This window comes from Aquarana catesbeiana, linkage group LG03, assembly GCF_042186555.1.
Source record: "Aquarana catesbeiana isolate 2022-GZ linkage group LG03, ASM4218655v1, whole genome shotgun sequence".
In the NCBI taxonomy this organism is placed as follows: Eukaryota; Metazoa; Chordata; class Amphibia; order Anura; family Ranidae; genus Aquarana; species Aquarana catesbeiana.
The window spans coordinates 471,208,094-471,226,823 of NC_133326.1; the positions used below are offsets into that span (position 1 = coordinate 471,208,094).

General features: G+C 39.8%; 1 protein-coding gene across 15 annotated transcripts in view; it reads left to right on the top strand.

The window, feature by feature from the left end:
- LOC141132482 (protocadherin alpha-C2-like) overlaps positions 1-18,730 on the top strand; it is a 441,772-nt gene that overhangs the window by 377,611 nt on the left and 45,431 nt on the right. For 11 of the 15 annotated variants that reach the window (XM_073620890.1, XM_073620892.1, XM_073620900.1 and 8 more), the window contains exons 2-3: positions 622-680; positions 8,664-8,752. In XM_073620890.1, the coding sequence (XP_073476991.1) occupies positions 622-680; positions 8,664-8,752 (148 nt within the window). The remainder of the gene's footprint in view (positions 1-621; positions 681-8,663; positions 8,753-18,730) is intronic. The other 4 variants (XM_073620897.1, XM_073620896.1, XM_073620895.1 and 1 more) reach the window with 1 other exon arrangement.

Below are 18,730 nucleotides of genomic sequence, written 5' to 3' on the forward strand. Positions count from 1 at the left end.
AACATCTGTTTACTTACAAAACTTCTAATGTGCTCTTACATTGTACATTTATCAATTATTTACTTACACATAAAAGGTTATTTGTTAGAAATGTTTTATTACACAAGTTGACAACAGTGGTGCAGAAGAACTCCAGGTTTGTTAAGCAGCGAATCCTTTTTTATATTTAGTTGCAATGTTCCATTGTTGCATTATGCCTTTCAAAGCCATCTTTGCAATTGGCTTACTTTAAATATAGAGTCTCCAACTTCACATGCTGACTCTATGCTTTTTCAATGGGCCAAACTCTAATCATGATTTTCTCACAATGAGAGTCCAGTTGTTATTTTTTTTTAATATTCTAAAACAAAAAAAACTACCTGCTGAATACTTTAAAATGCTGTTTATGTTATCCAAAATTTTCCTTTTTATTTTTCATAATTAAACATTTTTTTCTAAAACACTTTGAAACTTCAAAGTTTGCTGAAAGGTAAATTTATCACTGATTTTCATTGTTAAAGTTATTTCTATTTTTAATTGGCAAACACAGTGCAAATGTTTGATCCTTTATGTTGACATTGATTGCATAAATTAAAGAATTTATGACTGGAACTAAACATTTGTTCTCATTTGCTTCTTCAGCCAAAACATCCTAACCCAGACTGGCGTTACTCTGCATCACTAAAAGCTGCAATGCAGGGGTGAGTACATTTCATTTTATATTTTTAATTCACATCACTAAAACAGAGCAACACAAAACAAAGGGCATTTAAATTAAAAGGGTTTGGTATACTAGGAAAATCAAAATGGTCACTTTCAGACATACAGTATGCTGATGCTTTAACAAACTTAAGATGCTTAAATATTTTAAATAGAAACAATAGTTTGCTTGAGTAAAAATTAGAAATTAGTTTTGACTCAGGCAGATTGAGGGGTACCTACATTTGGTCACACCATTTTTGGTCCTCTTCCACGCACAAACTCCTTACCCCCTTGTTCGCTGATATTTAGATGATTTACAATGTTGTGAAGTGATATTCCTTGCCCCTTGTTATTCTTTAACCACTTACCTACAGGGCACTTTCACCCCGTTCCTGCCCAGGTCATTTTTCAGCTTTCAGCGCTGTCACACTTTGAATGACAATTGCATGGTCATGCTACACTGTAACTATGTTATTTTTTTAAATTTTCTTCACACAAATAGAGCTTTCTTTTGATGGTATTTAATCCCTGCTCGGAATTTTATTTTTTACAAAAAAAAAAGTTTTCCTTCGTTTCTCAGTAAATTTTGTAAATAAGTAATTTTTCTCCTTCGCTGGTGTGTGCTGATGAGGTGGCATTGATGGACACTGATAGGATGCCCTGAGGAGGTGGCACTTAAAGGCACTGATGAGGCAGCACTTATGGGCACTGATTAGGTGGCACTGATGAGGAGGCACTAATATTCTGCACTTATGGGCACTGATAGGTGGCACTGATGTGCAGTGATAGGTGGCACTGGTGGGCACTTAAAAGTGACACTGGTGGGTACTGATAGCCAGCACTGGTGGGCACTGATAGGCACCATGGTTAGGCGGCACTGATGGGCACTGATGGGCGGCACTAATGGCACTGATGGGAGGCACTTATGGGTGGAACTGATGGGCATTGATGGGCTTTACTGATGGACATTGATGGGCATCACTGATAGGCCGCACTGATGGGCACTGATTGCTGGCTCTGGTTGGCACTGGTGGGAACTGATTGCTGGCACTTCTGGTGCTCTAATGTAATCAGGGCACTGATTATCACTGCTCTGATTACATCTCTTACTGTCCCCTGCAAGGAGATGCCGCAGATCGGCTTTCCTCACCACACACTCTGTCAGTGTGAGGCAAGGAGTGACGATTACTGGCACTTCCTTGTTTTACATGTGACCGCCTGTTATTGGACGCAGCCAAACACATGATTAAAGAGCTGCGTCAGCAGCCCTTTACAGAGATCGGGGTCACGCCGTGTCCTAGCGACAGTGACCGTAATCGCCCTGCTTCACGCCCCGCGGGCACGCGGGAGCAGTCATTTTGGTGCACCATCATATGACATCCACCCAGAACAAGAGCTGCACCATCCCTCCGTCATTTGACGGTAGATGGGCGGCAAGTGGTTAAACTGTATGCAAAGCCAAAACCTTTTTGTTATGGTCTTTGGTACAGAAAGTCAAGCAAATCCAATATTTTTGAGTTGGATTAGGGGATGAGGGCAGGTCTTCATTAGAAAAAAACCTGTTGTGGTGACAGTTTTCTAATATCGGATATCCCCCAACTTAGGATGGATCTCCTTTCAGGAGGTGAGGACACATCTTTAAATTGGAACACCTGTTGTGGTAACAGTTGTTAGAGGTCATCCCGTCACTTTGGAAATAACTTATTTTTCTTCCTGCTGTATCACTGGGAAAGAAACTGTAGGTAAATGTCTCCAGGTTTTTTCCTACTTTATTCACAATTTAGAAAAAAAAAGATTGTCTTTACATATGCTTGCAGACTTTTTTGCATTCTCTCTATAAATACCATATATACTCGAGTATAAGTCGAAATTTTCAGCCTTTTTTTGGGCTGAAAGTGCCCCCCTCGACTTATACTCGAGTCACTGCCATCTGCCTACATGATCAGTATGTCATGCAGGCAGACGGCGGCCAGCGTGTGCTACATACCATTCAGCAGCCTCTCACTGTTCAAAAGCCGCGCCTCCTCCTCGTCTGTGATAGGCAGAAAACTCCATTTCCCAGCAGCCTATCATGGACATTCTCTCATCCTCGTCCATGGTATGAGGATGAGAGAATGTCCGTGATAGGCTGACCGCTGACTGATGGGAAATGGAGTTTTCTGCCTATCACGGACGAGGAGGAGGCACGGCTTTTGAACAGTGAATGGCCGCCGAATAGTAATAGCACACGCTGATTGGTGGATGCAGAGCGGCACACGGAGGCATGCACAGGACACAGGTAGGATGCACACATACACAGGACACTTGCACACATACACAGGACACATGCACAGATACAAAGGACACATGCACACATACACAAGGACACATGCACAGGACACAGGTACAGGACACATGCACATATACACAGGACACATGACACATGCACATATACACAGGACACATGACACATGCCACATGCACATATACACATGACACATGCACATATACACAGGACACATGCACATATACACAGGACACATGACACATGCACATATACACAGGACACATGACACATGCACATATAAACAGGACACATGACACATGCACATATACACAGGACACATGCACAGGGAGGTATACAGCTGCAGATGAGCATTGTTGACCCTCTTTTTCCACTTACAGTAGCTGCTGCATTTCTCACCCTCGTCTTATACTCGGGTCAATACGTTTTTGCCATTTTTTTATGGTAAATTAGGGCCTCAACTTATACTCGGATCGACTTATACTCGAGTATATACGGTAATGTGTTCTTCCTTACTGGGTACATTAATATTTATAATAAATACTGCCATCGTATTGTTACATAATATGCATTAAAAGAGTAAATTCCAGAAGGTGATTTTTAAATGGCAGAAGAGAATGAATATCACTACATAACTATCTTATGTTTTCTTGTTTTTTTCATTGAGACGGGACAAAGTTGACTCACATCTTGGGGAGGGGGGGAGTTGAGGAAGTGTAACTTAGGAATTTAAACTGAGAAAACAAAAAAGTTTGTGAATCTGCAGATCCTGCCCATGTAGCATATTGATAAAGGTTTTGTCAAATTCACTTTAGTTTAACAGAAAATGTCACCATTTCTTTTACTCCTCCACATATTAAAACAGAGGGAGCCTCATTCACCGCCACTGTCCTTGTACAAAACAGAACCTGCTATTTTCTGTTTTTACACGAATCTAGCAGCCAACACTAAAGCTTGCAGCATACCCAAATAAGTTGGGTTTGGCAGGATTGGATATTTTCTAATGCATTGAAGGTAAATTTTTGATACATAGTGGGAGATGAATGTTTTCCCATGTTTTAAATAAATACATATTACTTTGTGGCAACTATACATATATATACGGATTAGAAGATTATAAAAATGTCCTGTTTGATTTGTTATTGTCATACCGCTGTGCTTATTGTATAAGTTGGTTGTGTAGATGTTGGGTGTATGGGTTTTTCCATTGCTTGGGTTAATGTGTGACATATAATTGGGAATTTATTTCCTAATTATATATATAATTTTTTTTATTTTATAACTAAATGTAGAAAGTGAAGCATCTCTGCATTACAGGGTATTATAGGGTCCATTTATATGTGAATTATAAGACTCCCATTCCACATTTAATTTGCAAGTGACGGTGCAAAAAAGATATTTATTCACAATTACTAATCTGAGTAAACAAGAGAACGTATATTTAATTCCTAATACTATACACAGGGTAAAAAAGTATGTGCAACACCAACAAATGTCTCAAGCCATTTTATAAACAGAACTATGTTACTATAGTATTAGTTTACTTGTGGTAAATGATGAAGGAGACATCTAACTAATCTACCAATCTTTAGCATTTACTAATCTATTTTTTGGAAACATATAAATCTTTTAGAAAATTAATAATAGCATTCCCTATTTCTTTACTAGAGGGGTGTGGATTTTCAAAGCCTACTTTCTGATCTTTGTAAGCCATATATAAATATGAACACAATAGGAATTAAGGTCAAAATATGGCATTGACACAGACAAATTAGAAAAATAATATACACATTTAAAAAAATATCATAGAAAAGTATAAAAATGTCAGACAACCAAATATTGATATCAGATATTTCACTGCACCATAATGTTATGAAAATATTGTCTCGGTGTTCAAAAGCAGGTAAGCATACATCAACATAGCTCACTTAGTGATAATTGGCTTGGGTAACAAATCCATAATAATGTATAAATATAACTTCAGGCTATAACCACAGCCAAACCATCACTAAGGTTTTTATAGAAAATGTACATAAAATAGCCTAAATCAGCTATTCTAGTTGGCATATGCTCAATGTGAAGCGAAATAGCAAATAAAGCAAAAGTCCATGCCCAGCATGCTTATTATTATTGCCACCTGAACCAACAATAGAAACGTGACACGTGAAAGTAAATATATACTTAAATATATAGTTAATTGGTTGCGTAGTGAAATTTACTTTGCCAAATTTCATCGCTTATGTAGCTAAATGTAAACAAAAAGATAAAAAAAGAAAATTAAAAGAGAGGCCATGGTTACAATGCTTAAGTACTGTAATTGATATTGTTTATTTAAAAAAAACAAATGTTTTTTCTTATTTGCTCAAAGCAGAAGGCAGAGTTTATGTTGCCCCACGTAACACTATTGTCACACTCTGCAGCCTCTATATCAGTATTCCCTGATGGAATGTCCCTTCAGCCCTAACTAACTTGCTGCTGCTGTAGTAACCCGCAAACCCCATCCTTTTACTCATGAAATGTTTGCTATTTACTGGTGACATGGAACAATTTCTTGTTTTGCATTTTTTTCTTTTCATCTATTAATGTGCAATGCTCCACTCCGTATTGTTGTGGACCAATGTGAAGCTATTCTATGCCACTTTTGTTATGATACATGTAAATGAGCAGGTTGTAGGTATGGGTCTAAAAAAAGGTGTAAATTCTTGGATGATGTTTTTCTGAGTAAATTAAACTTCATACCAGTTTTTTTTTTTTTTTAACAGTGGCTCCAGAATTGTTAAATGCTCTCCAAGACACTGTTTTTGCTCCTGCCTCTGCAATTTTGCAGATGGAGTGAAGTCTGGGTATTAGTGTTTGAACCCTCTTTACAGAATTGTATTCAGGGTCAGAAAAGAGATCCTAGAAATTAGAAGAGTGTCTAAATCACCAGCCCAGCCTATATACTCAGTGTTAGTGATTCCTCTCCCCTTGAATTCCACACTCACCAGCTCCATATGCCTCACACTCTCGTGTTTTGGCAATCAGGCATAAGTGTAGGTTGGTCAGTGAAGGGTCAAAGGATCCAGATTCTTTTATAATCCGGGTGTTACCTCAATTCATAAAAAGAACTCAAGATAGTGTGATACCGTAAAATAAGTGAATTTATTCAATTTAAAACTTAAATCATTGCACTCACATGAACAATTCTTGATAAAAACCAAACTGACACTGCAAAGCAATTCCAAACCAAAACGAATCCTCCTCTGTGAAACGCCCAGCACCACTGTGAGAATGAAGGTCACGGCGGACCTCAAGAAGCAGCGATGGATAAGTTCTCACCCCTCTCCGCTGACAATCTAAGATTGTGGATCACCTGCTGGCGACGCAGCCCAAGGGGCAGCTCCTCCGAAGCGTTTGAATGCTCCCGCTGATGCACGGAGATCCACAGCCAAGTCCCGTCCGTCACTACTGCTTACTGATAGGTGCCGTACAGCCACGCCCCGACATGTTTCGTCACATCAGACTTCCTCATGGGAATCCTCATGGGAATGAACTTATCCATCGCTGCTTCTTGAGGTCCGCCGTGACCTTCATTCTCACAGTGGTGCTGGGCGTTTCACAGAGGAGGATTCGTTTTGGTTTGGAATTGCTTTGCAGTGTCAGTTTGGTTTTTATCAAGAATTGTTCATGTGAGTGCAATGATTTAAGTTTTAAATTGAATAAATTCACTTATTTTACGGTATCACACTATCTTGAGTTCTTTTTATGAATTGAGGTAACACCCGGATTATAAAAGAATCTGGATCCTTTGACCCTTCACTGACCAACCTACACTTATGCCTGATTGCCAAAACACGAGAGTGTGAGGCATATGGAGCTGGTGAGTGTGGAATTCAAGGGGAGAGGAATCACTAACACTGAGTGAATTGGTGGATTGTTTTCAGAGACCTCACCTTTCCTGCACGGTGTCCTGCCTTGGGAATATTTATGGACTATTATTTAGAGTTCATGTCCTTTTTTTATATAGTGCTGTGTGTTTGATACACCTGTACAGGGATTTTGAATGTGTATTTTCTCACATTAATGAGAACTTTTATTATGTTTTATTTTTTGGAACATTAGATTATTGCTTTGCACTTCAGCTAGGAGCTACACCGCTATTTAGCGCCACTTTTTCTGTCTTGCAAGTACTAATATAGCCCAGGATTATTTGCAAGTAATAGAAAGGTTTTGCATAGTTTACATAATTTTAGAGTGGCAGCTCTATAGCCATTGCATAAGGACTTTTTCTTGTGTAGGGGGTAAGTACCCCTCCACCTGGCATTTGAGCGCAGTGGTGAAGACTCAAGAGGGGCGCGTATATTTGAGTTTTCTCATTTGTCACAGCCTATATACTGTATGCTTTTTTATACATCAGTTAAAGAAGAAGAAGTCTCACCAAGTTTTTTCTTCTGGCATGATGCATTATTTCCTACCTTCCTAGTGGCCATGTTCCCAAGATAGTGCGGTTGTAAGCTCCCCCCTCCCCCCCCCACTGTTGTTTGACCATGTATAAACCAAAGAGTCAAACTCATAATTAGTCTTAACTGACATCGCTTGCCTTGAGCAACAGGCACTCCGTGAGAAAACGGACATCATGATGTATGGAGGGGGAGGAGTGTGTCGGCTACAGTGCTTGGAAATAAAAAAAAAATAGCCAAGACAGGTGTATGAGGCTGCTGCTCTGAGTGAAAAACACAGATTGCAGCACAGGGTAGATGAGCCTCATTCTGACTTACAAAGTAAATATTTATTTATTTATTTTCACGTTTATTGAAGAAGAATGATTTACTATGTAATGATGGCCATACACACTTTGATAATTTATTTTTTAATCAAGATCTTCCAATACCAATACCTGATCTATAGTTGACATCCCATTTGATTAATATGCCACACAGGGAGAAGTGGATCTCAATCAATAGTTAACATACAATTGTATTGTTTGGGATCTCATAGAGGATGTTACAGGAGGCAGAAAAATGCAGCAGGGAATTGTTTCATGAAACATGGATTACAGGATCATTAAGAAGTTGATGTGTATGGATTACTTTTTTGGAGTATAGGGATATTGTTTAGTGTCACTTTAATTTAAAGCCCACCTCTGATGCCAATAACCTAGACAAGAAATAAAGGAAAATCTCTCAGAAGAGCACAAAAACACCAATACCAATTTAATAGAGGTCATAATGCTTCCACATGTTGCTGGAGAAAATGGTTTATTGCTGTCTGTGACCCCTTGGGAATTCACCTAACTTCTTTGGGGACAAGAACAGCAATACAAAACTTAATAAGGTCCTTATCATCCCCCCCCCCCCAAAAAAAAAAAGTTTGAAAAGTTTGAGCTATGGCAGGGCTTTAGGATAAGGTTGCAATATATGAATAAGTATATTCCAAGGAAAAGATTATTTGACACAAAGATAATGGGTAACATGATAATAATTCAAGACATACTAATAATGAAAGAAAACAGAACAGCAAGCAACTTCCACTGATCCATTTCAATAAATATAACTGTAACTGATTTCAATGAATGGATGTGCTGCTGCCTTTTGCAAAACATCATGAATTTTTTTATTGACTTGAAACCCTGTCTAAATGGTCTGTATGTCTGTGTGCAATCCTACTTGGAGCATGTGTTAGATACCCACCCATTACCTATCTTCTTTGTTTTCTATAGTGCTGTACATATGGAAGGAGCAGCAGTCTTACGTGGCGCAGCTGTAGGACTCGAACAACAGTGGCCAACAGTTTCCAGTGCAACAGCAGGTAAAGAACTCACAAAACTTATAATTTATATCATTCAGATAGCATTTTAAAGAGGTAGAAATCACAGAAACTAGAAGTGATTTGAATTCTTATACAGCAAGAATAACTGATCAAACTGGCAATCAAGCAAAAGAAATAGAGACACAGGAATAAGACACAACATGTGCATATGTAATAAAACAAAACAAGCAACAACAAAAAAAAACATCAACCAAGATACACAGTAAAGCTTTATTGTATACAAGGCTAAATATTTATACTTATTTCAGGGCTAACCAGGTACAAAGCTTTGTATGGCAAAGCTGGGGTCTGGGAACAAATCAGGGCTAAGGACAAGCTAAGGTTGGGGACAGGCATAGCATGAAGGTCAGGTTCACTAGATATCTGGAAAATCAGAGGAAACTACAATGCCTAGTTGGGGAAAAGCTGTAGATGTGAATATGCCTAGCAGGCAGGCAAAGATGGTGAATAATACAGAGCCTAATGTTGTAGGGAGGCACATGCATGCAGCTATTGAATACACACCCCAACAGATCCCAAGACACAATGCCAGTAGCAGGTGGCGAATGATAACAAGCTCATATTGCCATTTATTTATACAGGGAACCAGAAGATTAAAAACCCCCTAAACACAAATTATATATCTTTATATAACTTCACAATAGAATATGTAAGTCATAAAGACATGCATAGTATCCCTTAGCAAAATTGAAAGACATTATCAGCTTTCACACTTGTACCTTGTGTTTTTCACCTGCATAAGATGTGTATTGGACATGTAGTTTTGGGGTGTCATTTGTGGGCCTGTATGCAAGTCTTTAGTAGATTAACTCTTCATATACTTTTGTCAGCAATTTCTGTTTGTGTTCATACATGAGGCATATGACATGGCACTGCACAGGTTAATGCATGACCTCTGTATGTAGTGTGAGACCTAACACTTCCTTTAAAGAAACCACATATCCCACAACCACTGGGTCTCTCAGTCTAGAGTTCTGCAGGTGAAAACTAGTAATTAGATCTGAAACAGGCCCAGGAAGGCAGAGCGATGAAGCAAAGAGATGTGGTTTCATCACATTACCATTTCCACATTTGTAATGCAACACAGAGAATTGGTGAAACATTGACTGGATGCTGTGTGACCCAGAACAAGAAATTGTCTGTCCCCTTAGTGAATAGGGACAAGCTAGGTGAATGAATAATTGGACATAGGGGAATTGATTAGCTTTTACACTACAGACTGCAGCAGAAACATATGAGCCCATAATTACAAAATAAACAAATGACACAATGAATATGGCCACACTAATACCAACTTAAAACAACCAAAATACTTGACCGTGTACAATACCTTTGGCCTCGTTCACACTATATGCAGAGACCTGAATTATCTGTACCTGTCTCTACAAGAGCACAAAGAAAACAGTTGTTGTTTATGTGCCCTGTTCACACCACAACATTGGAGTCATGTGCATTTTTTTCTCTGTGACAATATACAACATGTACAAATATTTCTGAAAAGAAAAAAATGCGCATGACACCAATTTTTTTTGTGATACAAAACAATTGTTTTGTTTTGTGTTCTTACTGAGACCTATGTTAGAAATAGAAATGTTTCGGCACATGGTGTGAACAAGCCAAAAATATTCTGTACAGATCAAATTTGTGCCAAACAAGGCATGGTAGGTTTATGATTGGCAAAAGATCAGCTCTAGGAAGCCTCAAGGCAATATTGGTGAGTAGGGATGAGCCGAACATTCCACTGGTTTGCAGCAGAACATGCGAACTGGCAAAAATTTGTGCGAACACGCAAACACCATTTAAGTCTATGGGACACGATCGTGAAAAATCAAAAGTGCTCATTTTAAAGGCTTGTATGCAAGTTATTGCCTTAAAAAGTGCTTGGGGACCTGAGTCCTGCCCTATGGGACCTATGGGTATCAATGCAAAAAAAGTAATAAAAACGGCCGTTTTTTAGGAGCAGTGATTTTAATAATGCCACAAAAAACAAGAAGTGATTGACTAATGTTGTGATGACATAAGAAACAACATTTAGAGCAAATTTAGTTATTAGAGTGTAAAGTAGATCATCTGTCAGGTTTTTATAGAAATACAAAGATTTTTTGGGGGGACTTTAAATGATGCAAGTAATAACAAAGATTGGATAAAAAATGTAGATGCATTTATTGACATAAACAGAGAAAACCCATATTAAAGGGTATATACAAATATAACAAAAATTGTCCTTTACATGCAATACATATGAAAGATAGATTGCTCCCTAGAAGCAAAACAACACATAGCAATTAGACCATGATATAAAAATATGTTCTTTCATGTCATAAAATAAATTGTATAGTGTAACTGGGTACAGTGTAATGAAACCATATATTGGAATAAACCTAATGTAATTGAGACCATGTGTGGAATTTAGGCTGCATCCTATGAAGCTTGACGCGTTTCAAGGATTAATTCTGACTCATCAGGAGCGGATGCTGAACATATCTATAAAAATGTAAAAAGAAACATTATGGTTTAAATTGGAACCCATATGACGGGGGAGGGAATAAAACAAAAACAGGTGGAATTTGTCCACCTGGGGTGACTTACATATGGTAACAAATTCAACTTATGTGGTACTGGTAAGAAAGGGTCGCCCTTATTGTCTATCCTGGGAGCTGAGGTATAAAGATCTTTAAGAACACCGGGCGCATACAAGACTATCCCCAGAAAGATGGAGATCATCATGTTGTAGTAAATACTGTGCCAAGTACTGGTTTCAAAAAGTGTATATAAGATAAATTGGTAGATATACGTGTAAAACAGGTCAGAAGATACTGCCTCAGAATAATATAGAAAAGCTGTGAGAGCTCTAGAGAAGCCCGATAATCAGAGTGTGTGGAGCATGTCAATTAGTGTGAACTAAAATAAGACACGTGCGATTAAATAAACACGATAGGATACCTTAAACCAAAAAAAAGGATGAGAGATGAGTAAAAGGGTAGGAGAAACAAAAACATGCGATGAGACCAAAAATCCAGTGAGTTTTACCTTGTGCAAAATGACCGAGCAGTACCAGTCCTTTTTTTTGGTTTAAGGTATCCTATCGTGTTTATTTAATAGCACGTGTAGATTTGAGTATTAAACAATAAAGGTGAGGATCTCTGAGAACTTAGAGTATATATTTTAGCTGTAAAGGGGTTTTATGTTCCTAAAGAAGGAGGTTGAAACAGAAGTGAAAGTTGGGGTGAAGTTAGGAGACAGGAATGCTCCTGTTGTCTGCCAGCCTTAAGGCCCATTCATCATATCATGTAGAAGCTGTGAGATGGGCTTTAGCATAAGAGAATTTCAACAGGCGATGGTCATTGAGAATATGTATAAAATCTTGAATACGAGGTGAGGTGGTTTACCATTGTCTTGCAAGTCTGGCAGTAAAGAGGCTATGACTATTTGAAGAAGTCCAATCTGGGGAGATTGTAGTTAGAACAGAGTTCAGAGAAAGTGTTAAGTCTGTCCCCTATAACGAGATCTCCAACATGTCGGATACATGCCGTGACCAGGGGCAGATCCAGAGTCTAGTGTCGGGAGGGGCACTGCCAGAAAATACGTTTTTTTGGGGGCAATTTATCAGGGAAATGGCTGATGTTGGAGCTTCAATCATCACGGCACCATGGTTATTATAGTGTCAGGATGTTTGAAACACATTACTTCTATTATTACATTGTTATAGAAAATGAAATAGTTCAACTCACCATAATGCAGAATCAGTGGGAGCCCCGAGTGTGTCACTTGCCACATCGCCTGCCACCAGATGCAGATTATCACTTGCCACGTCACCTGCCACACGTTGCAATTTGTCCACTATCACCTGCCACACATTGCTGATTCTCCACTTGCCACGTCACCTGCCACAAGTTGTGGATTGTCACTTGCCACGTCACCTGCCACAAGTTGCGGATTGTCCACTTGCCACTTCACCTGCCACAAGCTGCGAATTGTCACTTGCCATGTGTTGCAAATTGTCCACTATCACCTGCCACACATTGCTGATTGTCCACTTGCCACGTCACCTGCCACAAGTTGTGGATTGTCACTTGCCACGTCACCTGTCACACATTCCGGATTGTTCACTTGCCACAAGTTGCGGATTGTCCACTTGCCATGTCACCTGCCACAAGTTGTGGATTGTCACTTGCCACGTCACCTGCCACAAGCTGCGGATTGTCACTTGCCACGTGTTGCAAATTGTCCACTATCACCTGCCACACATTGCTGATTGTCCACTTGCCACGTCACCTGCCACAAGTTGTGGATTGTCACTTGCCACGTCACCTGTCACACATTGCGGATTGTTCACTTGCCACAAGTTGCGGATTGTCCACTTGCCACGTCACCTGCCACAAGTTGTGGATTGTCACTTGCCACGTCACCTGTCACACATTGCGGATTGTTCACTTGCCACAAGTTGCGGATTGTCCACCTGCCACGTCACCTGCCACAAGTTGTGGATTGTCACTTGCCACGTCACCTGTCACACATTGCGGATTGTTCACTTGCCACACATTGCGGATTGTCCACTTGCCACATCACCTGCCACAAGTTGCAGATAGTTACTTTCCTGCTAAGGTGGGGAATGGGGATTGTCAATTCCTGCGTCCCAGTCTGAGTCAGGCAGCAGAGAGATGATGTAATCTCTCTGCTGCCTGCACAGTGAGTGAGGGCAGAACTGCCAGAATGCAGGGCGGGCGCCGGGCGGTGAGAGATGATGTCATCTCTCTGCTCCGCCACCCACTGATTGGCCAGTCCATCCCCCCCCCGCCGAGCCACCCAGCAGCTTCCCGTCCAGCCCCCCTCTCAGTGTGACTGTACGAGCGCCGTACCTGCACTTACATGACTGTTTAGCTCCGTCTGACCTGTCACAGTCACGTCGGCTTTCAGACTCAAGTCCGAGTCCGACGTGACTCGCTGACGTCACTTGTTGCTAGACGCCAGGCGACCCTGGCGTTAGCAACGAGTGCAGGGAAGAGGCTCCACCCACCTCCTCCTCCTCCTGGTATCCTGCCATGTCAGTGCGAGTCTCTCTCTCGGCGCCGCTGATCGGCTGATGTGAGAGAGAGACTCGGGTAGAGGCAGCGGCATTGGCACTGGTATCAAGAAATGTCAGTGCTACTATTTCGGGGGGGGCAATTGCCCTGTTGCCCCCCCCCCCCCTGGATCCGCCCCTGGCCGTGACCCAATTTTTTAATGATAGGTCAGTGATGGCGAGTTCCATTGAAGCAAGTGAAAGCGATCGGGGAAGACGTGTGGGGATGCCTCTGTAGATTTGTGGGATGGCAGACCAGATTTTTATGGTTACTGTGACAGATTTGGGTTAACAGCAAAACTCTAACCAAACATATTGATTATAAAGAAGAAAATGAATAGAAAGAAATCACATAATAAACTGTAAACTACCTCACCAACAGAAGCTCAATGCACTCCTATAAAGATAATAATTGTATATACTGTATAAGTCCCCTTTTATTTGCATTAATCTAATTAGGAGAAAGAACATGATAGGTTTATTGCCTCTTTGCTGGTTACCTGATCTATTTATTTGCTGAGGATATTATTACATGGCATACATGATGAATTTGACAAATGGTGTTTTATTAAACTTGCATATTAGGAGTGATTTTGGCATGTTAATAATTAAGAGCTGATTAATTCAAGTCATTTTACTAAGCAGCTACTTGCCTAAATTTATTCTTAACCTTATTACATTTCCTTTCAGTGTTTCTCATAAGAAACCATGTGAGAAATGCTTTGTGTCTTTGCTAAGAGTTGTCTCATTTACTGCTGACTTCAGTTAAAATAACATTATTAAAAATACATGAAGTCAGTGTTAAACCTAGAAGCCAAGCACCTGCCTTTCTGTTCTTTTCATGCATTTAACATTTTCTAGCTTGTTTTATATTTCTTCATTCCCTGCTGTATCTGACTTAATTAAGCTTCCTTGTTATTTTCACTGTTCCCTCTCTATTTCCTTTCCCTTTATTCTGCCAAGCAGCATGGTTATAATAACTGCCAAAAAGAAGGTTTACAAATATGAAAATATGTTTTTTTTTAACTTCTGTGAGAGGCTCTGGGTTTCAGACCAACACTTTTCATAGGGTGTATATGGCTGCTTGACTGCCTGCCCACCCACCCTATAACAAAGTCCACTGCTGTCATGCAAGAGTTCAATATGGGAGCCTCAATGGGAAGTCAAATTCCTAGGGCTTCACTGACCACAAAAAAAAAAAATGTTGACGATTAACAGAACACAAGATGTCTGTATTTAGACATGGTTGTTAGTTTGATTACTTTGGACCATATGAGTGTACTTTAAGACCCGAATATGGAAAAGTTCACTAGAAAGGATTTTAAATTTGCCTATACTATTTAACTGGTTACTTAGAGTTTGTCTGCTTTGCACCAGTACACCTAGCACTGACAAGTACAGGGGAGGGTAAAACTTTTTCATATTCTACTAACAGTTTGGTTTTAGGTGTAGCCAAGGTAGATGAACTGTAAGTACACAGTACATGAGTCTACCAAGAAATCCACACAGACATGGGATAAACACAGGACAAACAGCAATGGGGACCTGGCTCCATTGCACTGGCAGGAGGGTGCTAGTCTGGAACTTTTTATATGTAGCTGACAGTCAACATCATGATGTGTAGGTCACTGTGCTACCACTCTACAACATGACCTATGTTAGCTGTGCAGAAATCCAGTCCTAAAAGCAGGCAACATCCCCCTCCCATATTGCATACCGCCAGTGGCATTTACTACAATAATTGCACGATGCCAGGGATAGAATGTAGTACAATAGAACATCATTATTCAGATGAACCAAGGTCATGCCTAAATATAGCCTGGTTGATAATCAAAAAATTCAGTACTCAACAAGACTGTTTTAAAGAAAATGTTCTATCACTTGGCTGCACAATTGTCTTGCTAGTGTCTTAAAAGCTTAAAGTAAATTTGATTTAAAAGGCAACTTTTCACTAAGTCATACACAAACTTTAGGTTCATGGTTAAATGCTTTAAAGTCCCCTGGGCATCTTAAGTATACCTAAAGCCTCAACTAGGAATAAAGACATTACTTCCACCAATTATAATTAGTACTCTGTATAATTCCAGTCAGTCATTATTTTTGATAAGATATGTATTTGCTTACCATAGAAAATGGTTTTGGGGCCTTGAAAAATGTAAATGTTTATACATCATTCATATCACTCTCTATCCTATTATGCCCCGTACACACGGTCGGACTTTGTTCGGACATTCCGTCAACAAAATCCTAGGATTTTTTCAGACGGCTGTTGGCTCAAACTTGTCTTGTATACACACGGTCACACAAAGTTGTCGGAAAATCCGATCGTTCTAAACGCGGTGACGTAAAACACGTACGTCGGGACTATAAACGGGGCAGTGGCCAATAGCTTTCATCTCTTTATTTATTCTGAGCATGCGTGGCACTTTGTCCGTCGGATTTGTGTACACACTATCTGAATTTCCGACAACGGATTTTGTTGTCGGAAAATTTTATAGCAAGCTCTCCAACTTTGTGTGTCGGAAAATCCGATGGAAAATGTGTGATGGAGCCCACACACAGTCGGAATTTCCGACAACAAGGTCCTATCACACATTTTCCGTCGGAAAATCTGACCGTGTGTACGGGGCATTAGAATGATATACTTTGCTACTTTTGGCATGGCCCTTACATATTGACTGAAATGCCACATACCTGCATTATGTACAAACACCGGGCTGCAGATAATGCAAACTCTGCAAGTACTCTAATTGCTAAGGTGTTAGTCTGCACTGAGAACCAAATATTCAAAGTCAGCAGCAGATGATGGATACAGATGGATGAGGCAAGCCCTCTAGCTCAAATGATAAATAGACTGAATTTTTAATTATTTTGGATACGCCAATATTCATTTGAAATATCCTGGAACACAGTACCAACAAAAAAAAAAAGCAAAACGGTGAAAACATGGTTAAAGAAACATTTGTTTCCTTAAAGTGGAACTAAAGGCAAAATGTTTTTCTTTGCGATCTGTGTCCCCATTAGGGAGGTTACCCTTCACTTCCTGTCCCATAGTCAAGACAGAAAGTGAGAGGAAATCCCTCCAAAGTGAGGGAATCCCTGGCTGTCACCAGGGTCATTAGATCCCCACAAAACATTTCCCCTCTATTCCTGTTTTGGGGACAGCTCAAAATTTAGGATTTTCTTTTGCTTTTACTTATGATGGTGAAGGTAACATGTGCACAGGCAGTAGAAAACACCTGACAAGTGTTCTCATCTCCCTCCAAGAAATGTTTTGCCTTTAGTTATACTTTAAAGCAATTCTTTCATTAAAATTCCATCCCAAATTTACCACCCTCCCTTCCCATGCCTAAACGTAACCTTAGAGCCACTCTAGTCCCTACTGTTTTGATCCCCACCAATACTCAGCCCTGCATTGTTACCACATCTGCATCTTTGGTGTGTCAGAAAAATGAGAGCATCAGCTGCCGAGGTAGCAAGGAAAAGGCAACTATTACTGATGTTTTCAATCCCCCTATATTAACCCTTTTACTGTCAGGTCCATACAATGTATGGATCTACAGCACTGCTTCCAACTGTCCAGGTCCGTACACTGTACGAACCTGCATTCCTCCTTCTGCTATAAGCTCATGGTCACTTCAAATCCATAAAACAACCATAGTGTTACTGTTGCTTTAAGTATGTATAAATATATCGTTCTGAAGCCAGTTTAGAGCAATCCTTTATAACAGAAGATCAGAACAAAACAAAAACCAAGGGGACCATGAAAAAGTCATGTGGCAGGCTCTCCTCCAGCCATGGAGATTTCTCTGCTGCATTAGTCAGAGAGAACAATGTGGGACACTGCAGGCTACACATAGAGGCCTGCTTTTTATGATGTCGACTAACATTATGATATATACTCTTATGTACTCTATTTTATTAAATTCACTCTAATGCCCTGTGCACACGACCGGTTTTGCCATCGGAATAAACTCTGAAGATTTTTCCGATGGAGTTCTGACGGAATTCCGCTCAAGCTGTCTTGCATACACATGGTCACACCAAATTCCGACCGTCCAGAACGATGTGACATACACCACGTACGACAGGACTAGAAAAAGGAAGTTCAAGAGCCAGTGTGCCACCCTTTGGGCTCCTTCTGCTAATCTCGTGTTTATCTCGTGTTAGTAGAAAAAAAAAAATTTAGAACATGTTCTATATCTAAGTCCGTCTGAATTTTCGACGGAAAAAGTCTGATGGGGCATACACACGATCGGAATATACTATGAAAAGCTTCCATCGGACTATTTCTGTCAGAAATTCCGCTAGTGTGTACGTGGTATAAGAGGACTTTTTCAAATAAACAGAAAAAAAAAAGTCTGGTGTGCAAACTGCATTTTCATAAGGCAGCCTAATATTATGCCCTAATATTATATTTAATACTGCTGTCATAACATCGAAAGATGATTGTAGATTAGTTACCACAAGTACCATTGTTTCACATTGGTCATGGTCAATAAGCATATTTACATTAGCAACATTTTACATTAAAAAGAAAAATGTTCATTTCACCTCTTCATTTAAAGTGGTGGTGTTTTTCATAATGGATTTTCATATTCTTAGTGCTAGAAATCAAAGTGCTGCAGTATCAATGAAACATTCACATACTGTTTTTACCCTTTTGTCTAAACAAACAGTCTCCTAATTGGGAGAAACAGAACCAGGTCAGCTGCCAGATATGTTTATGTTACTTCATAGGTCCCTGTTAGCCTCTGGATAATAAAGAGACATAAGAACAGCATAAAGTAATTGAATAGATAGATCTCAAACCTTAAGGAAATGATCAGAAAGCCATATTCTTGTAAATCACTGCCTCGTATAAAGATAATTCATTACCCGTGTTTTTTACCGCT